The sequence below is a fragment of the Tyto alba genome, unplaced genomic scaffold (assembly GCF_018691265.1).
Source record: "Tyto alba isolate M040663 unplaced genomic scaffold, T.alba_DEE_v4.0 Super-Scaffold_18, whole genome shotgun sequence".
Classification (NCBI taxonomy): Eukaryota; Metazoa; Chordata; class Aves; order Strigiformes; family Tytonidae; genus Tyto; species Tyto alba.
This window is the reverse complement of record NW_024881280.1, coordinates 24,881,917-24,905,654: the sequence shown is the minus strand read 5'-3', so window position 1 is coordinate 24,905,654 and position 23,738 is coordinate 24,881,917. Positions and strand designations below refer to the sequence as shown.

The 23,738-nt window shown below is 42.3% G+C and overlaps 3 protein-coding genes across 3 annotated transcripts in view; 2 read left to right on the top strand and 1 right to left on the bottom strand.

Moving 5' to 3' along the window:
* Positions 1–4,527, top strand: part of SNW1 (SNW domain containing 1) — a 17,848-nt gene extending 13,321 nt beyond the window's left edge. Inside the window, exons 11-14 of the mRNA XM_042791106.1 lie at positions 1,584–1,680; positions 2,487–2,604; positions 3,543–3,706; positions 3,784–4,527. Coding sequence (XP_042647040.1) covers positions 1,584–1,680; positions 2,487–2,604; positions 3,543–3,706; positions 3,784–3,988 — 584 coding nt within the window. The 3' untranslated portion in view covers positions 3,989–4,527. The remainder of the gene's footprint in view (positions 1–1,583; positions 1,681–2,486; positions 2,605–3,542; positions 3,707–3,783) is intronic.
* On the bottom strand, positions 4,462–8,651 carry LOC104367383 (SRA stem-loop interacting RNA binding protein). The gene is made up of 4 exons (XM_033008734.2): positions 8,506–8,651; positions 8,337–8,395; positions 6,438–6,545; positions 4,462–4,586 (listed from the first exon to the last, which is right to left on the bottom strand). Exons 1-4 carry the CDS (start codon positions 8,597–8,599, stop codon positions 4,527–4,529), a joined length of 321 nt encoding a protein of 106 aa, XP_032864625.2. The 5' UTR covers positions 8,600–8,651; the 3' UTR covers positions 4,462–4,526.
* Positions 8,602–23,738, top strand: ALKBH1 (alkB homolog 1, histone H2A dioxygenase). The gene is made up of 6 exons (XM_042791107.1): positions 8,602–8,821; positions 11,488–11,596; positions 16,118–16,280; positions 20,303–20,393; positions 21,512–21,705; positions 22,232–23,738. The coding sequence occupies exons 1-6, from the start codon at positions 8,696–8,698 to the stop codon at positions 22,653–22,655; spliced, it is 1,107 nt and encodes a 368-aa protein (XP_042647041.1). The 5' UTR covers positions 8,602–8,695; the 3' UTR covers positions 22,656–23,738.

Below are 23,738 nucleotides of genomic sequence, written 5' to 3'. Positions count from 1 at the left end.
CTAAGCATGATGTGTTCTTCATGTCTTTACTTGATCAGCCAATGAATTTGGTTAAATCACTGACTGGTGTGATGGAATCTGGATTTGAGCCTCGAAGCAGTATGTCAGTGTATACAGGTTGGGGACATTGTTGAGAATTTCAGAGTTGTAAATGGATCAGTACAAGTAATGGCTTTTGTGGACTGTTCTAAAGTAATTTTTTTTTTTTTTCCTTTAGAAAAGGCTTGTTGCCTTACTTACATGAACTAAACCATCTTTAAGTTTTCAGAGATGGTTAATGCGGTATTCTCTCTCTTGCACTGTTACAACTGGTCTTGCAGAACATAGTTCTGTTGGCTAATAGGCCCAAAATCTGCTAACTAAATTATAACCATTGTGGTAAGTCTTATGTTTTAATTGAAATGACAAATGACACTTCAAAGATCAAGATGCTGAATGTAGAGTAGTTATGATTTCTTGAAGAGGTGGAGGATATGGTCATATAATGCCAAACCCTGCATCTGGGTTGGACTAACCTCTTCCCAGCAGGCTGGGGACTGGCTGGCTGGAGGGCCACTCTGTTGAAAAGGACCTGGGAGTCCTTGTGGACAGTATACTAAATGTAAGCCTGCAGTGTGCGCTGGCCCCAATAATGCTCAGGGCATACTGAGCTGCATCTGCAGGAGTGTAACCAGTAGGTCAAGGGAAGTAATTTGTTTCCTTTTACTGGTGATCTGTTAGACTGCATCTAGAACACTGTGTGCAGTTATGGGGCTCCAGGCACAAGACAGTCATAGATAAACAGTAGTGAGTTCATTGGAGGGCCATCAAAATGGTCAGGGGGCTAGAGTACCTAGTCAGGAGATGCTGAGAGATTGAGTTCTGCCAGGAGAAGATGTGGCTTTGGGGAGCTTTCCCGTATTTACAAGGAGAGAGACCATCCGAGCTCTTCACTAAGCTGCACAGTGGTAGAATGAGACAATGGTCAAAAGTTGAAGCAGGAGTTTTCCAACTACACTTGAGGATAAAAATTTTCACCATGAGGACAAACAGCAGTGGAACAGATTGCCCAGGGAGGCTGGCAATCTATCCTTGGAGCTTTTCCCCACCTGAGTGGGCAAAGCCCTGAGGAACTTGGTTTGAAATCAGCATTGACCCTGCTTTCAGCAGGAGGTTGAACTAGAGACTCCCTTCTAATCAGAGTGATTCTCTGATACTGAGTCACAGAATGTTCTTCAAAGCACTTAGATACCTGCATGCTTGAAAGATATTTTTATGCTTAAGAGATGAAAGTATGATCTGTAGGTGTTTTAGGATATTAATTCCTAAATGGACAAGCATTCTAAACTCTTGAAAGCTGAGGAAACATAGTTGTTGGATATGTCTGCTTTAACTATCTTGTCAATGACAGTTAATTGCTTGTGGCATAAGAAGGCTGTGGTTTTCGTGTTCAGTTTGTTTAAAGTGTAACATTTTAAGTAGTGCTAAGGGTCACTTCTCTTCTGTAAAAGAATACTGAATTGACTCACTGTGCATGTGTCAGTGGCATAGTTAATTCAAACTTCAAATATTTGTCTATGATGAGCAATTTTCCATTTGTTCAGAGGATGGAGAAGCTAGAGAGAGAGATGAAATCAGACATGACCGACGCAAAGAGAGACAGCATGACAGAAATCTTTCCAGGGCAGCCCCTGACAAAAGGTGAGTCCCAAAAGAAAGCTGCTTTATTCCTGTGCTGGCACTGGCTTTCCCTCTAGGGAAACTATTACCCTGGGCGTCCTTTTGCTTGATGCAAGTGCCTGAATCTCACCTCGTGGAGATACTCGCTACTATGAAGCACTGTTCATTCATTGTATGAGATGGTATTGTTAGTGTACTGCAGTACTCTCTTCTAAATTTAGAGTTTTCCAGAGGAATGGAGGAGATGGGGGTTGTTGGTTCTGGGTGGCTTTTTCTTTAGCAGAACTTCAGTATACTCTGATTTAATGAACATGTTGACAGCAAAGGTTGAAACCTGGATCCTGTAACTACCAGGGTATCATTAGTGACTTTGTTTCTTGAAGCTGTTATTTGAAGTAAGCTTAGGTTTATGAGTTTAGGCTAACGTATCTTGTTTGCCCAAGCCAGTGAGATTTCTGAGCACAAGTGGTTTCTGGAGGCTTAAAATCTCCAATATCTTAAAATTAGATTGTTTGCCCTTCCTGGAATATAATTACACTGGTTCTTGCAAAAAAAAAAATAAATATGACATTTTAGACCAAGTCAGTTTGATGTAAATTGCAGATAGTGGAAAGCAAATTTAAATGTCACGCCCAGCTGGACATAACTTTGCCAAATATTTCCTTTGCCAGGAGACAAATTTTAAATGTTAGCTAGTAAGGAAGGGCAACAGTCAAAATCTGGCTCCTGAGGCAAATTGTTAGCTACTATTACAGGATCAGGTTGCAGTTGAGCATATCAACAAATATGGTTTCCTGACTTAATAAAACTTAAAATTTTTAATTCAGGTCAAAGCTGCAGAGAAATGAGAACAGAGATATCAGTGAAGTTATTGCCCTAGGGGTACCCAACCCCAGGCCATCCAATGAAATCCAATACGACCAGAGGCTGTTCAACCAGAGCAAGGTAAAAATACCTTTTCACAGCTGTGTAGCTTTCTATGAGAACATGCTCATCCTTCCTTAGTGGGTGTGGCTAGAATACTAAAGCGACCCTGTTCTCATGGTTGGGGTGGATACACTGAAAGAAGCCTCTACATAACTGGTTAGGAAACTGTTGCTCTCCTTTTTTGTTGCATCAGTTATGGATAATGGAATATTCGAAATGTATAAATGGATTAAAGTGTTTTTGTTGTGGTTTTTCTCACTGGGGAGTGGGGAGAAAGAAGCTATTTTGCCTTCAAGATGCAATGACCTAATTTTCCTCTTTTGTACGAATGTACTAACTGAATAAGGAAAATATGCTCTGAGAGAGAAACAAGTAAATACTTTATATTCCCATTATTGCTTATGTTAAAAGCCCTTCTGAAGATATAAATAGTTAACAGCAACATTAATTTTCCCTGAACTTCATACTATTCAGAGATGAAAATGTAGATCAAGCTTCAGAAAGTCCCTGAATAGACCTGCAGTTTATCAATCGTTCTTTTTCATGTCTCCAATGAAAGACATGCGGGCAGAAGGGAAAGCTGATGAATCAAAAGTGAACAAGCAGGCACTTCTACTTCCACAGTTTACATAAGCCTCTGCGTAATTTGGATCAGTCAGCTTAAATCATGTTTTCCAGAAATTCTGAATACACGCTTCTATGTGGTTGTACTTGGCTATTATAGACAGCTGTACTTGCAGGGCAGACTGAAATGATCCATTCTTCTGAAATATGGGAGAGTAGAAGTGGCCCTGATGAGGCTTGTAAAGATTGTGTCATGTTCTCTGGACTTAATCCCAGACCCAAAACCACTGATATCCTTATGAAGTGCTTGAACTCATTTGAAATCACTATTAAATTACAGAGTATCATCTTCATGTATCTGCATGACATCATCGGTGTATTTTGCTTCACAGGGTATGGACAGTGGCTTTGCTGGAGGAGAAGATGAAATTTATAATGTTTATGACCAGCCTTGGAGAAGTGGCAAGGATATGGCCCAAAATATCTACAGGCCAAGTAAAAATGTGGATAAGGACATGTATGGTGATGATCTAGAGGCTCGAATAAAAACCAATAGGTAAGAAAATGAAGTTAAGAAATTCTTAAATAGTACTCTGAAGTCACAATAAACTGAGTGTCACACATCTCCTCCAGGTTTGTTCCTGACAAAGAGTTTTCTAACTCTGACCGTAACACCAGAGGGAGGGGCAGAGATGGACCCGTTCAATTTGAGGAGGATCCCTTTGGTTTGGACAAGTTTCTGGAAGAAGCTAAGCAACACGGTGGTTCTAAACGGCCATCGGATAGCAGCCGCCCTAAAGAACACGAGCATGAGAGCAAAAAGAGGAGGAAGGACTGAATGCCTCGCCACCTTGAGAGGTAGAAAAATGGACTACAAGCTTGGACTTCCTGCAAAAGGCATTTTTAATATCAGAGGTGTCTAGGGGGATGGCGTAACGCAGCAGTTCACAACTCTTGTGTGGATATATATACACATCCTAACTCTTCTATATAGGACAACCCCCCCTCGAGAGTGGAGGAATGGAGACCACTTTGAAACATTTCGTAAGGGAATTATTCTTTAGCAAGTGCTCCCTGTTGCCCAGCATCTCAGGATAAGAATGTAGCCCATTCCTACAGCTTTTGTTTTTGTAGGTAGCTAAAGCTTTTACTTCATCTGTTAAAAGCTTTCCTGCTGTATATAATTACTGTCTTATGCTGTAATGGATGCTAGGGAGTTTATGATTCAGTGTTTCTTTAGTGTGGCTATACAGTTTATTCGAACAGGGTGGGGAAACAGCTGGATTCTGTTTTAAAACAAATACTCATTCATAGTTTCTCAGTAATCTTTATTTTAGTTTCCTTACATTTAGTGAAATAAAGCCTCCTTCCACCGCTCATTCTCTTCCTTTCTTTCTTTGACTGCGTCTTCTATAGGACTGTTGTTTGAGAGTGAGCTGAAAACAATGGAAATCATTCAAATTAGTTAGGCAAGAAGGTCTGATATTTTTCATCTTCTAGAACATTCATAGGGAAAGCAGAAGATGGGTTTATAACAGGTTCAGTTTCATCAGCCATAACCACCAATGCTAAGCTCCTGACAGTAAAGTTGAATATAATTTGCACAGCAATTGGAAGTTGTATCAGCAAAATGTATCTTAAAAGCTTGTGCTTTCAAGTGAAACTAATAGAAGGTAACTGTCTAAACCTAGCCTAGAACAAAGTGGGAGAAGTGCTTATGTGTTTTGCTTCAAGAAAAAATTGCATTTTTAAAGCAATGAAGAGAGCGAACCACTGCCTCCCTTCTGCTTTTTATTTCATATAAAGAAGCCTCTTAGCTCTTCCACCTCTTGTGAGTATAGCCCTCTAAGCCTAGGCAGGTAAGTAGAGGTTGCTATCTTACAGCTTCAACAATAAAAAGCAGCAAAACATTTTCTAAGAGATTGACACTAAACATTCATCTATGCTATTCCTAGTACTTATTTTGATAATTGCATATAGATAACATCCTCGTTATTTTCAGCCCAATTGATGAGCCTGGCTTGTCAGAGTGCGCTGACTTCAGTCTTGAACTGTTCAGTTTCTGCTTTCATTTTTGTACCACAGCTGTAACTCAGGTCAGCTCTTCTTAGGAACAGGCATTGAAGCAATCACAACCAAGGAAGACTTCTGCAGTAATATGAACCATGTCAAGCAAAATACTTCATGATCAACATATCACATCGCAGAAGTCTCCTGCCACTTCATTTTACTCCTACCATATCCTAGCATTGAAAGTCTCAAAACAAGAAACTAATTAGAACACTAGTGGAGATCATTAGTAGAGTGACACTGAGCAACAAGCAGGCCGGTATGAGAAGCCAGGTCAGCTGAAGCACAGGGACATCTCTCAGAAAATGCCCTTAGTAATTTGCCCTTACTAAGTGAACATACTAGATGCAAGTTTCTAATGATTTTGATGTAAGACCTGTTAATTTATTAATGGCTGTGGGCAGCCATTGACTCACTGTCCTCTTATCCTTATCTCTCAACACAACTGCATACTAAATGTTTGGAAAGCAGGGGCATGGCCAGTTCTTTGCTCTCTTTATTTGCTGCAGTGAAGCTAGACCATACAGTTGTCTGGCTCTGACTAGTCAATGACAGATACTTTTGTATGGGTACTCGACCAAAGGTTTTTAACTGATCCTGTACACTGTCTCTTAATACCATAGACTAATGCACCGAGATTGCCAAAGTGTCATTTTTTTTTCTTTTACTGACATTTAAAATGTTAGGAGACAGCAAGTAAAATAAGAGCTACACTAAAGCTAATTTAAATTTATCTTGAAACATGAAAGCAGGCAGCTGACTTTTCCTGTACAAAAGGATAGCTGAAGGAAAAAAGACATTTTCACTAAAATTCAAAGCTTAGCTTTACATTTTTTGTTATCTTCTACCTGCTACCCAGCATCCAGAATAGACACTGGAATACAGCTGCCGAAAATTGTATTACAAATAATAACTAGTTGCATGGTAGTCCCTGAACAGTTTTACTGCATTCATATTCCTTTAGCTTAGCAGAGCAGGAGGTCTTGATCTCTGGTATGCGATCACTGTGGTATCTATATGATCTTGGACCCTAATGAGTCAAGTTGAAAGGGGAATAAACAAAAGTGTTACTGATTTTAAAAAACATTAAAAGCACAATAAATGGCAAAATGCTTAATACTTGGAACAAGTATGGCAATATTTTTATGTTACTGTGTCTAACCAAAGGCAGAATTAAAGAGCAACTTATTACATCATTAAAGGAATTGCCACATTACCTTGGCACCTTCAAGTACGTGGGAGTCCTTCTGAAAGACATTCTGGACATCTTCTGGAGTTGAGAATTTAATCCAGCAGTAACGTTTGTGAAAGCCTGTATCTCTGTCCTAGTTACGAATTTAAAAAAATCCAATTACTGTAGAAAATACTCACATAGGTTGTTAAAAACTTTCTACAGATAATTTAAGGATTCAGAAATCATCAGAGAAATCACTGCACTTGCTGTTTCAGGAGTCTTCTTCACATTCTAAGACAATTTACTTTAATTGAAAGAATGCAGGGGCCTAGCAGAGGCTTTTCTGCATCCCCTTCTCCCAGTGTGAGTCCAGCAATCATAAATAAAGTTTAAGATTTTAAGTTATAGTTGAAGACTGGAATAACGCAGAGCCAGTTGTTTCAAACTGCACTAGTTATCTACTGTTAAGCCAGTCACAACAGAACTGACATTCAACTATCTACCTAATTTGAAAATAAGCCTGCTGCAGTACTTGAAAAGCATTCAGCAAGATAAAGCAGCTGCCTAAGATACTAAGAAAGTAGGCTGCAATTCAAGATGACAACCCCTAACTGCACTGAGAAGTTATTTCTAATAATAATTTGCCAGTTGGAAAAGACAGTTGTCAATGAAGAAGAGATAATGCAGAAAAGCCAGGTTTACTAAAGTGCCTTTTATCCCAACTCTTGCCCCCATCAGAGTTCACAACAGCTCTGCCACTCTGATCATCAGGCATGACTGGCAGCCTTTCCAAACACTGGTGAAGTTTTCACCCACAGAGTACTATAGTCACACTGCCTGGTTTCAGTATTGCAGTGATGCCTTAATTAGGGTGTCTTATGCTGCTGGCAGATTTTTGTACCTCTGGCAGTTTTAAGCATTAATGAATACGCCTAAAGTAATCACTGAATCAAAACACACACACACATGCATCAGTTCAGCTTTAATCAGAGATGGAGGCAGGTTTACAGCAAGCTGCCAGCCTTCGCAGCAAAGTAACACCTCCTGTCCTGGCCCTGAGGAACACAGTGTGGCAGGCAGACACCTAAGCTCCAACCTTCAGAAATAGCCAGATTGTTTCAAACTATCTTTCTCCATTTCCAAGCCAGTCCTCAACTGATAGTGAACCCATCAGCTCACAAACTTCATTTTACTACACACTGAGCTTAACTTAACAGACCATTACTTCACATGGCGAAATATGAGCTGGCAGGAGAACCTCAACTCCTTTGGCAATGACCTGCAACTTACCCGTAACAGAGTGGGAAAGGAACACCTTTTTTTGACTGTTCATCTCTAGGAATCTGGACTTACTCCTGATCTACATGCTCAGAAAATAAATAACCTAAATGGCTGAGGCACAAGCAGCTGACAGCTTGGGAGATACCTGAAGGGGTTGTGGGTTTTGTGTTAGCCCCACATTCAGGATGGGGTATGAACCCCGAGCAGGAAAGGATTGTAGGTTCATACCCTCACCTTTATAAGTTTTAAGCCTGGGAGACCAGGCACATAAACACTTTATTCTTTGTCAGAAGACAGATAACACAACGATAGAGAAGCTCAAAGCATTTTCAGGTTAATTATTCAGAAATGGCAATATCAACAGGATCGGAGATGTGCTTTCTAAAGCTCTTTCAAAACCAGTGTACACCACTAAGCTTCAATGAGGCCTACAGCTCGCAGACAAGCAGCGGCAACCACTGGGAGAAGAAACAGCGGGTGAAGAGCAGCAAAAATCTGAGTAGAGCACAAGAGGCTTCGAGGGAGCTGGGGAGCCGGGGGCCGGGCAGGGCCCCAGCAGCAGGGCCAGCCCTGCCGGGGCCTGGCGAGTACCTGCCACCAGCTCTTCCCCCTTTTACCAGGAAGACGCGGACAGGGACCTGAAGAATGAGCGGGTACTCACAAACGGCAGCTGGCACCTCTGCACCGACCCGAACTGGGAGAAGTACTCCTTCAGCTCCTCTGCGGGGGAAGAGCACACATGGTTATACGGGACCAGCCCCCACGGCCTGTGCCGCCTCCCACGCCAGCCTTAGCACCGGTGGAGGAGGAGGGGAGCGGCGCACACTCACTAGTCGATACCGTCCAGGGAACATCAGCCACGAAGATTTCGAAGAACCTCCCGGAACGGCGCGCCACCGCCCCCACCGCGCTGCTCGCCGCCATCTTGGGAGCTGCAACGGGCGGGCGGGCGCGCGCGGCGCGGCCCCGCCCCGCCCCGTCCCGGCAGTGCGCCGCACCGCCCTGCGCCGCCGGCCCAAAATGGCGGCGGCGGCCCTCACCCGGGAGGGCGGGGAGGACGCCTTCCGCCGGCTGTTTCGCTTCTACCGGCAACGCGACGCGTTGGACTTGCGGAGCGTGGTGGATTTCACTGTGCCGGGGGGCCAGGTAACTCCGGGCTTCTCCCGCCCTCGCCTCGCGGTCCGAGCGCGGTGCTGCTGCTGCAGCCTGGTCTAGTCACCTGCTGCTTCCCTGCGCGCTCGACGCCAGATTTCTGATGCTGTCCCGTTGCAGGCTAGAAGACGCTGCCCTCCAGTGCCGGGCCTCTTACGGATCGTAATAACGTTTAAAAACTGGTTGCGTGATTAGAGACGAGCAGCTGCGGGAGCCCGGGGCCGCTCTGCCCGCGGGGCCCAGGGGCGGGCTCGCCCGGGGCCCCCCTGGGCTGGCAGCGGGGGCGCTGAGGGACCCTGCCCGAGGGCCCAAGCTGCCGTCCCAGCCCCGCTTGGCCAGCACACCGCCTACTCCCAGATTTACCACTTTTCCTTAGATATGCTCTCACTGTGTTTAATTAGCTCTCTACCTTGCCGTAAGGGATCTCCAGAGGCTTTAATAGAACCACGTGTTATTCAAGAGAAGTAAAGGAACGCGTGGATGGAAAAAAGCAAGTTTCACTATTGGAGCTGACACTGTTTCCTGGGCTTACTGGTCCTTGGTAAAGTTTCTTCTCCTTTCTTGCTCCCATATAATAAACATTTGATTTAGGCATTAGGTCAAGTCCAGCTGTTACGGTAGATTAGGGGCACACAGTCAGGAGCACATCTGAAAGTAGCAGCCTTCAGGGTTAGTCATTTACTGATTCTTGAGTGATGGAGAAGTGATCCTTTAAACTCATCTTCTGCTTTGTCACCTCGCGAAAGGATAATGGATATCTGCTGAAGTGTTAACTAGGGATTTCCTGCGTATAAGCCTATATGAAAATAAGGAATATAGGTGAACTTTGCCTAATTTTTCATAGTTCAAATGCTTAGGCTTTTATTTTTACTGTTCTATTAGAATATATATTTTTCTATCTTTTCAGACTGCAACTTTGATATTGTTAACAGGACACAAAACCCAGACCCATATGAAATTGTTCAAGGTGTTAGCATTAAACAAGCAAGTTGTTAACCTTTCAGCTTTTCTTGAGCTTGCAGCAATCCTCTACCAAATAAAGGATTCCAGCCCTTCTGGGGAATTCAGAGTACTTGAAAGCATCACAAACATCTGTCTCCTCTCCATATCATTCTTTTTGTGCCTGTTACCTTCTAAGATCAGTTGAGAGCTTACTAGTGAAAGCATCTTTTATTCGTCTTTCCCCCAGGTTAAAAACATCTGGCTTTTCTTTTTAAGAAGAGCTACATGCTAGCCAGATTGGCCCAGATACTATTGTTCCTTTTCTCTCAGAAAACTGCTTCAAGTGATTGAGCTCTTCAGTGAAGTGTGACATACCCAGCTGCCCTGCTCCCAGGCTTATTTAACTGATTCAGCACATGTAATTCTTCAGCATAGGAACAGCTCCTGTTCTTCAGAAGCTCTGGCAGCAGCTGATGCGTAAGCAGTTTGAGAAGGCAGAGAGGTGGCAGAGTCCTAGTCAAAGGAAGAGCCTTCCTGGGGACATTCTGCAGACAGGACTCTCAGCTAAGCTCTTCAAGTCTGGCAGTCACAAAGCTGCTTTTGGCAGAGAGGTGGAAAATTGGTAAATCTGAGCACGTTGCCAGAAACTGCTGCCCAGCACTAATTTAGAGTTTTCTTACACATTCTATGTACATAATTTAGACCTGTTGCATAAAAGACATGAACCAGAGCTGTCAGCCTGCAGAGAGAATGATTTACACATTCATCACTGCAGAGTGCATGCAAAGGCCTTAATTTCATGTACGTCTTAAATTGTCATAAACAAAGTCTTGCCTGTCTCTGCCTGCTTATTCCCATTATGCCTGGCCAGATCTTTCCTTATACGAGCCTGTACTTTTGCACATCCATGTGGAGAACTGGACTGGGGAACTAAGTCAGAACAAAACCAACCTGCCTCTATCCTGCCCTCCTCCAAGACAGTCCTAAGGGAGGAAGAGAGTGGGAACACCGTGTATGAGTATGTTCTTTTCAGCAAGTGTTGCTTTATTACAGCTTAAATACATGTGTTACTGCAAACCAAGAGAGTACGACTATGTCCAGAAAATATATCTTGGTAAACCTTGAGTTGTTGACCCTGCTGTTGGAAACAGAAGTGGCAATGTGGTATTTAAAATTTACAATGTTTCTGCAATTCTTCACATCAAACAACTTTGGCCACTTAATCACTGTACTACTGTAAATTACAGATGAGAATAGTCACCTACCTTATGGGATCATGAGCAACTTGTACTTGGAATGTTATCTGAAGGTATAAACTGTTATGGGTACTAAATACTGCTCTCTAATGGAGATTGATAATTACCAGAATGTTTTAGAATGATGAGGCTGTACAGTGAAAATGGAAAAATGGTGCCAAATTTTTTCTCACTCCTATAAATGGTTTGGGTTTTTTTAATGAATGGAGGACATCTCTCCTGATCCCTGAGTGTTGTAAAAACTGTAGGTACCTTTTGATTCTTATGTTGAGTACATACTAGCTCTGCTAGCAGCAGGCTCTGTTCTGGTCACAGTGGCTTAGACAATAGTTGTGTGGCACAGCTGGCATTTTCACAAGGCTTACCTTGGAATATGGTAGCACTCTTTCGTATAGGCGCTATTTTTGGACGCCTTTTGTATTTCTTCCTCTTTTTTTAACCAGATCTGGTTTTTTTTGCAAGGTGTTCAGATCCCAGCTCAGTATTTCTTCAGTCAGTGATCAAGATGCCTACAGAGCAGGATTACAGCCCGTTAGCCAGTGGAAGGCCTATGGCCTCAATGGGTATCCAGGTAGGTACTTCTGATTTCAAGAAAAATTAAACACAACCTTGTTGCTTTGGGATCAGGCATCTTCCATCTTATCTTCCTTGCCCTGCCTGAAAAACCCATTTTGGTTTGTTTAAGTGTAATTTAATGTTATTTTAAGTGCAGGAGGACAAACAAGTCATCTAAAGGGTGGGATGTGACAGTATATATGATCATATGAAGGTGAAAACAGAAGGGCCAGTTGTTTCACAGTCTCTGATCAACCATCCCTCATGAGAATGGATTCCTGTTGCCTTTGATAGAGATTTTATATTTCTGTAGCATCTATTTTTCCTGAACATATATCATGAAAATTAGATAAGTGTCTGAAATACAGTCATTTCAGGGCTGAAGTGTGGCATCTACTTGCTGGTGTGGAACACTGAGTACAATAAGTGAGTAAGAACCACTTGTCCTATACAAGGTACAGAGTAATTTTATTAAGCAGGTTATTTCAAAAACTGAAATGGATCTTAGGTTTGCAGGTCACCTGATAGAATCACAGAAAGATGTTAGGTTGGAAGAGACCTCCAGAGATCTAGTCCAACTCCCTGCTCTAAACCAGGGTCAAGTTGATAGTTAAATCAGGTTGCTCAGAGCTTTGCATGGGTGAGTTTTGGAAATCTCCAAGGATGGAGATTACGCATCATCTCTGGGCATCTGTTCCAGTGTTTGCCCGCTCTTGTGATTTTTTTTTTCCTTCACCTTATATCAAACCAAAATTTGCCTTGCTGTAATATGTGACTGTTGATGCTCATAATCTTGCAGTACATCTCTAAGAAGAATCTGGCTTCACCTTCTCTGTAATGGCCCTTTAAGTAGCTCTTACTAATATAGGCTGATGTGTAATCTGCCTTTATTTTTGTGAGGGTGCACTACTGACTCGCGCTCACTTTGTCCCCCAAGACTCCCTGGTCCTTTGATTTATAGCTGATCACTGATCCTCAGGCCATACTGTTGCACAGGCTTATTCTGCCCCGGCTGCAGGATTATCACTGTTGAATTTCCCGAGGTTCTTGCTGGCCCATTCCTTCAGTTTGTCAGGGTTCCTTTCAGTGGCAGCAGTAGCCTCCAGCATATCCACTGCTGCCCCAATTTAGTGTTATCTGTAAGTGTGATGAGGATGAATGTTCCATTGTCCACATTGTTGATGTAGATGTAGTTATCAGTCTTGGCCCCAGTATCAACCCCAGGAACGCACCTTGTAACAGCCGCTGGTTAGACTTTGAACCATCAAATCACTATTCTTTAAGCCTGGTGGCCCAGCCAGCTTTTGCTCACCCTTTTAGCTTACCCATAAAATCCATGAGCCCCCAGTTTGGCTACAGCGAGGCTGCAGGAGACCAACTGCAAAACTTTGCTAAAGCCAAGGTAAACGGCATCCCCCTCTGTCCCCTTGTTTGGGCATCTCCCTGTAACTGGCAGTAAGGCTGGTTTGACAAAATTTGCCTTCAGGCTGTTCCCAACCAGTTTGTGTCTAGAAATGGCTGTCGTGAAAGTCTGCTCCATAATCTTAGCAGGGGTTTTGGTAAGGCTAATCAGTTTGCAGTTCCCCCGATCTTCCTTATTTCAGGGATATTTGTTTGAGTTTGGTTTTTCTCATGTTTCTTTTGGGTCTTTGGGACTACAGTTAGTGTCTCTGTGGGTTGCTATGAAGCCAGCCTACCATTTCTGAAACTGAGGCAGCTACATTAGTCACCTGGCATGGTTAATACACAGGGATTTGAATAACCTCAGGAGAACAGCTTCCACTTCTTCTTGACTATACATTTTTTTATTCTGCTTACCTGTCATATTATAGCTGCCCTTGCTTGGTCTCACTTGTCATTTTATGTCTGTCTAAACATCTTTCCTAGCAATTATATGCGTGGGGATCACAAGTGTTCCACTTAACTGCATTTTTCTTCTGCTCTGACAAAGAAAACCTTTCACTAAAATTAAACGCAAACACATTAACAAATTCTCAGTGTTGTTCAGAATTGTCACGTGTGGGCAAGAATAATATTTTATTATTTTCCTGCTACTTTCATCTGGACATCCTAAAGCACTATAAGGTATTGAACCAACTGCCCCAATAGCCCTCTAAAATAAGTTAGAATTTCTTCAGTTTGTCTGTGGGCATACGGAAAGGAAGTCGTTTGGTTCTGACCCCACAATAAGCAATGAAATGTAAGACTAAAGAAGCTGGGTGAATTTTTGTTGTGCTGTCCTGAGTTCAGTGAGATGTGGGTGATGCTGTCTTTGAGTCTTTGTAACTGACACAAATTGGTTTTATGAGGGGACTATCCTTCCTTTGACTGAGGTTGGTGACCACTTTCACTAGGTATAAATTAATTCCTAGTGTGCTGCAGGATTTTGCTGCAGTAAGACAATTGCATCTGCTTCCTCAAGTTAGATTCCTTTAGTATATAGATCCCCAAAGAATTCATTTTTTTTGCCCATTCCATTCAGACCAACTCTTTCAATGCCAAGAGGTTCAATTGTGTTGCCTTCAAAGCTTGTCTGTGGTGTTCTTTAGTCAGCTCAGAAAGATTGCTACAGAAATATATTTCTCTTCTCCCTCCCACGTGTGGTAAATTACTGATTTCTAGCACTGTTGGTTCTCCCAAGAACTATTAGTGTGGAATTTTGTAGTAAAACTCTTACAAGTGTTAGAAATTCAGGATTTTCTGCCTTTCTTGACATCAGAAGTGTAGCAGTAACCCACTTTTTAGTTGTTCTCGCTTTTGTAAATCTACACTAATCTGGTTTCTTAGGAGTAAGCATTGAAAGGTTTGGAGAGACATGAGCGTGTTCTAAGCTTCTAATAAGAGTCATAAAATTTGGATTCTTGTTCTCAGCTCTGTGTGTAGCTAGCCCTCCAGGCTTTAATTCCTTCATTAATACCTGGAGATAATACATACATAGTAAAGCATAATTCCATTAATGTAGTAAAGTGCTTTGAGAACCCCACATCAAAAGCTGTAGACTGGAAGATTATTATGTTCTATGTGTAGATTGTGTAGATTATTCTGTTCTATGCAGAGGCCAACAGAAAGTAAATTTAATGCTTCTGGCAAAGAAACTTCATGTAACCAGAGCTATCGGAAGGCTGCCATAGTCTGAAGGTGCAGGGAATGAAGTGAAATGAATGGTAGTATATTAATAATACACTGAAGGCTCTTTTCTAACCAGTTAATTTAATCTTGTGAGGTCTGTGAGATATGCTGGCAGGAAGCTTTTTCTCTGCTTTTATTACCACTTTCTTAAGGCCACAAGGCAAGTTTGTATCCTACTGAGACTCCTAGCCTTGGTGCTTCCTTTTTCATCTATTTTTGTCTCTGTTTAACGTGATATGACTGAGAATTTCAAAAACGCACAGTAGGGCAAAACCTTGAAACCTCCTTTTCCTTTGTTCCTCCTATACCCTTATCTCTCTTTCTATGTGAATTTTGTGTTGGTGAGTCTTACTGAATTGACAGTCTTTGAGAAGAGTGCCTTGATTCTCAGAGCAGGTACAATAGAAATTAATAGCATCTCCCTGTCAGACACTCATTCATCAATACCGTCGACCGTGGCCCAGAAGTAAACACCCCAGGGGTGCTGAGGAGAAAATTCCAGTGAAGAATCCTGTTAGCACTCCTAGTGATGGCAGATCTTATGTCAAGGACTCTTGTCTGTCAAGATACAGACTCCATCAATCCATTACATCTCTGCTAACCCTCTTATTTGGGCTGCTGCTTGAACTCTGCCTGAGGTGCCTGGCTAAATGAATATGCAGACTAACTACATATTTATTTTGTTTAGTTAATTAACAATGACTGTAAAGTGTTTGTAGGCAGCAACAAGCAGTTTGGGATATAATTTGACTTTCATCCCCTTTGAATATTACCATACCAAAACACATAGATGGATACAACCAGACTTACCTGGAAATAAGCATGAAGCAAATAAGAGGACGGTTTATGTTACTAGAGGCTTGCTCAGCCCATGGACTGCTCTCTGCAGTTCACTACGCTGGTGTAGCAGTAAGAAGACAGTATGAGTTCAGAGGCAGCGACAAGGGTAGTTTGAAGTCTAGAAAACCTAGGCCAGAATTAATTTAACTTCACAGGATTCACGATAAAAGTCTCGCTGAATCATTTAAAAATCAAATTTACTCCAAAGCAATTGGCTTTCCAAGTTCTTACTCCTCTGTCTACCGGTAATCAATATGCCTTACATGGATATGTCCTCTATTGTTACTTTTTACTTGGACCAGTGTTGGCTGCCCTCCCTGCCTTCTACTTATGGCCACCATTTGTTTCTACTGGAGAAAAAAAAAAAAAAAAAAAAAAAAAAAAGTTTTAACTTATGTATTCAGACCTTTTAATAGATTTCATCAGGCTACATGCAGAGTCAGTGATTGTAGGTCTAAGGTGTTTTTTCAGTACCTCCAACCCCTGTCCTTTGCTCTAGTTTTAGAAAAAACAGGGAAATGCCTAATCGTACTTTCTCCCCAATCCTTCTCTTTTTCTTTGTGGTCAGGGTTTATTTTCATAGCAAACCCTTTTCTTCCGGGCTGCCAGCGTCACTGGGTGAAACAGAGTCTCAAGCTATACCCCCAGAAACCCAATGTCTGCAACCTGGACCTGCACATGGCCCCCGAGAAGACCACTGACCTCTGGGGACAGAGCAAGGAGCAGCTCAGGTAAGTGTACAATAACCTTTGGTGGTCAAAACTAACAGAACCAGAAGGTCTCAGCTCTGAGAAGGTCTAAGAAAAATGAGCAGGGACGGGAAGCTGAAAAAGATTGTGTGCATGCTGGCAGTATACAGATGGCGCCAGACGTGCCAAGTTCAAGGTGGGTGTTTCATGGCTTGACGTGCATCCTTGTTAATTCTCTGCTTTCACACTCACAATGGGATTTTCTAGTAGCAAATTATTCCAAAGCCATCAGTCAAATGTAAAATAGTGACCCTGGCTGATATCATAGTGCTTGGAAGCTTTCTAAGCTCAGCTACAAGTGGAACTGTGAGGTCCCCCTTGGCCTCAGTTTTCCTGAGGCAAAAGGGATCCTTTCCAAACACCCCACTCATGCTAGCTCTTATTCCCAGTCAGCTGTTGGACCTAGTATACTGTAATTGAAAGGCTTTTATCTCCACTTGTTGGAACTTCTCAAATCAGCTGCTAGTTTCTGTGGTCTTATTTTCTGAAGTATTTTTTGGATTTCTTGGTTTGGGTTTGTTGTGGTTTTGGTTTTTTTTTTTCCCTTTATTTTTTTCAATCTGAGATGGCAATGCTGTGTACTCTGAAAGATTCCCACAGGTTCAGAGTCTGGTGGCTGACGCAGCTGTTTTAAAGACCTATGGTTTTTTAATTGGCCACCTGTAAAAATACATACAGGGTAGCTGTTGTTTACAGTACACAATCTTTTAGTTATTTGGGTATTTATCATTACCATGTTGATTTTACTGTGCATTTTTTCACAATGATTGTTTCATGTCATGGAGTGACCAGAGTCCCCAGCAACTCGCATCTTCCACTGCAGTCTCTTAGTGCAATTGACATGCTGAGATTTTTCTTCAAAAATATTCTTAACACGTACAAGATATGGAAGAGCAAAAGCAATGTTTGGACTTCTAAATATTTGCACTTAGGAGTTATGCCCCCACTTGTGTTTTTCAGGCTCAGTCAGAATTAGTTACAGAAATCCAGGTGCCATTTTTGTGTTCCATCAATGATGAAAAGTTGTTCTTTGCAAGTATTGTGCCCTGCAGCTGAAAAAAGTGGGGTACTGTTCCAGCTTGACAGGCCTTTCCCAGCAGCACCTCTCGTGCACCCAGAGAATGATCAGAACAGAGGTTAATTGGCAGCTGAATCCAGTAGAGTTGAAAACACTGTTTGGAAGAGTGATGGCTGGCAGAAATACTGGCAGTTTTATTAAGCGCTTGCCTGAGTTTTCAGGTGAGCATACTGCTGTATTCGTGCTTTTACCTAGGGGACAGCAGATCAAACTAGCCAACTTGTCTAGTATCTGGAGTGGGAGCCTTTCAGGGAAGGGAGAAGCAGAGTGCTTATCCAAAAAGAGGTCTACTTCCAAGATTTGACACAATTTTAAATCTTTTTAAAGCCATCATGAAGATGCATAAACGTGCTTGGGTTGTGGTTTATGTGCTCTTTTCAGAATGCAGGAATTGCAAGGTAGGGAGAGTCCATACAGATCCTAGAAATGAATGCTATGCTCCTGTGATTTAACCCCAGCCAGGAGCTAAGCCCCACACAGCTGCTCAATCCCTGCCCCACGGTGGGATAGGGGAGAGAATCAGAAAGGTAAACGTGAGAAAACTCCTGAGTTGAGATAAAGACAGTTTAACAGGGAAAGCAAAAGCTGTGCACACAAGGAATTCATTCGCCACTTCCCATGGGCAGGCAGGTGCTCAGCCATCCCCAGGGCAGCCGGGCTCCATCATGCGTAACGGTTACCTGGAAAGACAAATGCCATCACTCCAAACATCCCCCCAGTCCTCCTTCTTCCCCCTAGTTTATACGCTGAGCAGAGCATGATGCCATATGACATGGGATATCCCTTTGGTCAGTTGGGGTCAGTTGTCCCAGCTGTGTCCCCTCCCAGCTTCTTGTGCACCCCCAGCCTGCTTGCTGGCAGGGCAGGATGAGGAGCAGAAAAGGCCTTGGCTCTGTGGCAGCACTGCTCAGTGATAATGAAAATATAAACATCTCTCCATTATTAGCACTGTTTTCAACACAAATCCAAAACATAGCCCCCCATCTATGAAGAAAATTAACTCTCCCAGCCAAAACCAGCACAGCTCTCTTCACAAAGTAGAGTTTGGGTATTTTCTTTAGTGCTGGGAACAATTAAAAGCGTAAAAGGTGGTAGAGCATCCCTATAATGGCTATATGTATCCTTCTGTATAAGGAAAAGGCTTGGGAGCATTTTAGAGGTGTGATCATTCACCAGTGAATAAAGAAAAAAGGGAACTTCAGACCAAAGTCCCCCTACTGTTCAGTCTTGTTCTCTTTCTAACATAGTTATACCAGAATTTCTCTGTGCTTGCTTGTAGGATCACCTGCTGCTACAGCTCTAGGAACTTATTGTTTCCAGAGACATAACACTCAGATTTTCCTCCCCTTAGCACTCACATGTGAAATCACATGCAAAATGCTAAGTTCTGGGAATAAAGACCTACCGAGCATTTTTGGGTTCCTGCTGTTGTGCAAACACTCTGGCACTGTAGTGGAAGAAGGGCACTTTCAAAAGGCAGGTGCTAGAAATATTTAATTATGAACATTAAGTTTGTTGACTGAAAGGTGTAGAGGAAGGAGTTGTGAGCTCTCTCTTTTCTAAAAGCTGTGGTACCTGCTTGTAGGCTCCATAAATTGTTCCAAGCAGCAGGTATTTGACAGTTACTATGTTCTGCATTATGATAATTGCAGTTGCTGTTACCCTATGACAGAGATGAAAACTGGAAAGATGACTTTCTTTCAATAATCAGTGAGCTATGAAAAATTACTAAAGGTAAAGAAACTGGCCTTTTATTCCTGTTCCTGATTTAGCTTAGGAGCTATCAGTACGTATAGATGAAGGGCAGAAACAAGCTGTGTATCCAGGTAGAAATGCACATCAAATGCAGATGCTTGGCTGAGACTTAACCATAGCAGCACAAATATAAATCCTGTTTTGTAAAAGAGAGCATGTCTTACTGAACTAATGAGGCTATAAATAAGAGCCAACCATCTGGTGCTACTGTTTATCATGATGATATGAGTACATGTCCCTTTTCTTCCTTTCTTTACCGTAACATGTGAATTAGCTTGAGAAAAGGAGCTGAAATTACTGGAACAAGTGGACTAGAAGATAGATGTATACCCTTCTTTTTATATTTGTCACTAGCATGTTTCTATCTCGTTTACTATCCTAATACTTTCTGTAACTTCTTAAGGACTTGTCCATAGTAAAAGCCCATTACTGAGGTCTCTTACTGCCTTCACCACCTTCAAGTAAGAATGGTAAATTGTCGTGTGGCTTGAGACCACCGAGTCCCTCTGCATCAGGGCTGTCACTTAAGAACAGTTTTTTGTCCTGCATAGCAAGGACCTGCAATCTAGGCTTCTTGGCATTACAAGAGGTGTGTGGTCGTTGCTAGAGCAGTCTTGCATCTTACTGAACATTGAGTCAGTCCACTCTAAGGACTTCTTGTAAAACTACCAAATAGTAGAACTAACGGTCTTTTGCAAGTATTGTGCAGCTTGATATGCTTCACTGTCAGGCAAAGCATTTTCCACCTTTGTCATTTTCCATTAAGTGCCTAGGAAATCTTTAACTTGTGTTTGCAGCTTTTAGATCTTCATAGATTCTGTTCTTTCACTTTCAGGTGCTTAAATAGTACATGCTTAATTCTGATTTCTAACTCTGCACCAGTTCATTGTGTTGTTCTCTATCTGATAACCCATTATGTACCATGTTGCAAATACAAGCTTTCAAAGCAACAGCAGTTGGCAGTAGGCCCTATACCTTGCACAAATTGCATGAACTGAATTTTCAACGTCTTTGGAGGAAAAACATAATGGCACTGAAAATACAAGTTTAGCATCGATGGGTTTAATAGGCTGTTGTATGGATGGGTGAATCTCATTACTGTATGCTGCACTAACAGAAAACCCTTAAGAAATTAACACATGTCCTATTTCTTTCCATTTTGTCTTTGTAGAAGGAAAGGTTCCAGTAAACGGGAGCCCAGAAGCTTACTGGAGAAGCTGCGCTGGGTGACCCTTGGTTACCATTATAACTGGAGTACTAAGGTATTGGAATTAAATTCTCCATTTTTCTTAGCTGTAAGGACTCAGAATGGTAGACAGAGGCGGGTATCGTGGAATAAAATGCTTATGATCCTACAGGACAGTCTTGCGGAAAAGCTGTAACAAATCATACTTAAAAGAACATTTTAATCTGTATTACTTTACTGTGAATGATTTAACAGCAAAAGCCCATTGCTGGGTTCTTGCCTTTGAAAGGTAACATGGTAGCATATACTCAGCTCTAGACCTGTGACTAATTCAGGGTAAGGGAGCATTTTTACCCTACCGAAAGGTACAGTCACAAAAGCATCATTAACTACTTAAGGTGAGAATGCCCTTGAGTGCTTGAAGACAGCTCCTTCTGAGAAACTACTCTGGAGGGGTGAGCGAGAGCAGGAGGAGACTGCTGCAGATGTGACTTTGAACTTAAGAGTCTAAACCAGTATAGTACAGTCTCACCAACTAGCAGCTATTTTGGGGCTCCCGACCAAAATAAACTTTTTCATAAGACTGAGTCAGATGGAGGCTGAGAAAGGATGGCAGAGTGAATATGCGGTTTTATCAGTATATTGCAGATACTTAACCAAATCTGCTTGCAGCCTTATATTTACCAGATCAGCCTATTATTGTGTGGCCTTGGTTATTCCCTTCCAGTCCTCTCAGAATCATAGGAGAAAGAAAAAGTAGGTTTGCGATTGATTCCTGTTTGGTTTATTCTTCAAAGAAGGAACAAACATGCTTGTTTCAGAGCTCTGTTGATGAGATGCAGAACTATCTTTCCATTGGCAGCTTTAGGTAGTGACCAAGTAGATCCCCAGGATGTTGGTACTAACCCTAGGTACTAATCTTACTGACTTTGTTTGCCATCCAGATATAATGATTAACTCCACAATTAATTGAATCTCTGGCAGTCTCAGCACAGGTCCAGAATTAAATGATAAGAGGTAAACTTGCTGTGGTTCTGCCTGTGTTGTAGTCATTTTCTAGGCAAATATGATGTCCTTGTCCACGACTGCCAGCAAAACTTCTGAGTTCTCATTCAATGTTTATTTCCAATTGTATTTACTGCTTTGATGTTCTGGGTTTGCTTTGTGTTATTTTTTCTGCTCTCCTTCCTCCAGAAGTACTCAGCAAATCACCACACTCCTTTCCCCTCAGACCTTGCATTCCTGTCAGAACAAGTTGCTGCAGCCTGCGGGTTCCGGGGTTTCCAAGCCCAAGCAGGGATCTTGAACTACTATCATTTTGACTCTTCACTTGGAATTCATGTGGATGAGTCTGAACTAGACCATTCTCGGCCCCTTTTATCATTCAGGTAAGTGAAGGAAATCACTGGGGTGTTGTGGCAGGACTGGTGGCTTTTTTTCTATGGTTGCATATAGCTATAGGAAGTCAGAGTCAGAATGATGTAGTTTGCAAATCACTCCCTGAAGATTTGAATAGTAGGAAGCTATAGCTCAAGGGCATAGGTTTTTCCTTGAAGACCACTTGCATAGCATGGATGTGGCACCTGGTGTGGAAGAGCTGTTTGCACAGAGCACGGTTTTGTTCTAAAGCAGCAGAGTGGCAATTGGGTACTAGCAGGCAAGGATGAAATACCTCAGCTCAGCTTCACACCTGGCAGGGCAGTTGCTCACACTGTGCCTGCCTTGAACCAGGCCTCTTGGTCTGTTTTCCATATTCTCATTGTAAAGTTGTTACTAGAAGTCCATCTGGTTTTCTTGTTTGGGATTTCTTTTTTAGAAAAGGGATTTAGCCGCTAATATTTTCTTACTGTATATATAATTGTTCTCTACCTGAATTTGTTTTCTCTTCTCCCTCCATCCCCATACCATCTCTAGTTTTGGGCAATCCTCGATATTCTTGCTTGGGGGCCTGAAGCGGGAGGAGGCCCCAACAGCAATGTTCATGCACAGTGGAGATATCATGGTGATGTCTGGCTTCAGCCGTCTGCTGTACCACGCTGTCCCCCGGGTCCTCCCCAACCCTGAAGGGACAGTTTTGCCTTCGTGCCTGGACCAAGCACTTCCTTCAGACCTCCCTGTTGGCTCAGTCATTGAGCACAGCTCTGATGAGGATTGGCAGGTGTGTGCCAAGTACTTGCAGTCTTCCCGCATTAATATGACTATTCGGCAGGTGTTGGCCGAGGGTCAGAAATTTCCAGAGGAATCCGGGACAAACGGAAAGGGCGAAACAGCCTCTGAAGACAGTCAGCAGCAGGAGACCAGCAGAGCCAAGAGACGTAAACCAAATACAGACAGCTGAGACCTGCAGATCATGCTGACATGGACGGGACAGGCAACCTCCATATGGAATTGGGAACTATTGTAATCATACTAGAAATCACTTGTCTGTATTGGGATTAATAAACCTCTGCAGAATAAATGTAGTCCTTCTTGCTGTAAGACGTAGGTTGGGGGAGAAAAAGAATTTAAAAGGAAAAGAAGGGTAAGTTCAGGGTTAGGACTCAGGAGACAAACTCTATTGCCATTTTGTTGCAGATATTTACTGTACTCGGTTCCCTTGAAAATACCTGTATGTCAGAGAATTTTAAACTTGGTTCAGTGATACTCATAGAGTATTTTGAAATCACTGGGCAGAAAGTACTAGCCAAAGATATATAATTGCTGTGTGTTAAAGAATCCTATTGGGCTTATAAAGCTCAGCTGAAGTGAACTAACAAGTATGAGTGAGAACAAGCTGCTCTGGGTGTGAGACCTACCTGCAGCATTTCCAAGAGAATTACTTCTATAGCAAAAATTTGTTCAGTGATCAGAAACTAGCAGCTCCCTTGAGCAACACCTGCTCTAAGTTTGCTGTAGTCTTGTGCTTTCCTTCTACCTGCCTGTACCCCTCCAGCTGCAGCAGAAACTGCTCTTATGAGTGGAACTGGACTTTTTTTGCATACCTCAGATGTTGGAGAGAAACAATGCGGGGCAATATCTACTTAGAATATCTAGTATCTCCCAGCTGGGTCTCCTCCCAAGAGTAAGTATGTGACTGAGCTCTACATCCCCATTCTTTCAAAACTGCCCACTCTTAAGTGCCTGCAGATTATGGTCCTCCAGTCCCAAGCTAGCATGTTAAAGGAACACAATGACTTGCAAGTAGAAGCAATGAAGTCGTAAATTAAGTACCTAAAAAATTAATCAGTGACTATCTCTGTCACCCAAAGATAAATACGCTGAAACAAAGAAAAGCGCTAGCTTTTGTGCCTGTTCTCTTTAAGACTCAGACCTTCCAATCTGCTTTATAATGCAATTTTAATTGTTGGAGTGGAATGCACTATCCCTGGGGTATTTTGTTGTACTTTCCCAATGAATAAACTTACTCAGTTTTTAAATTAAA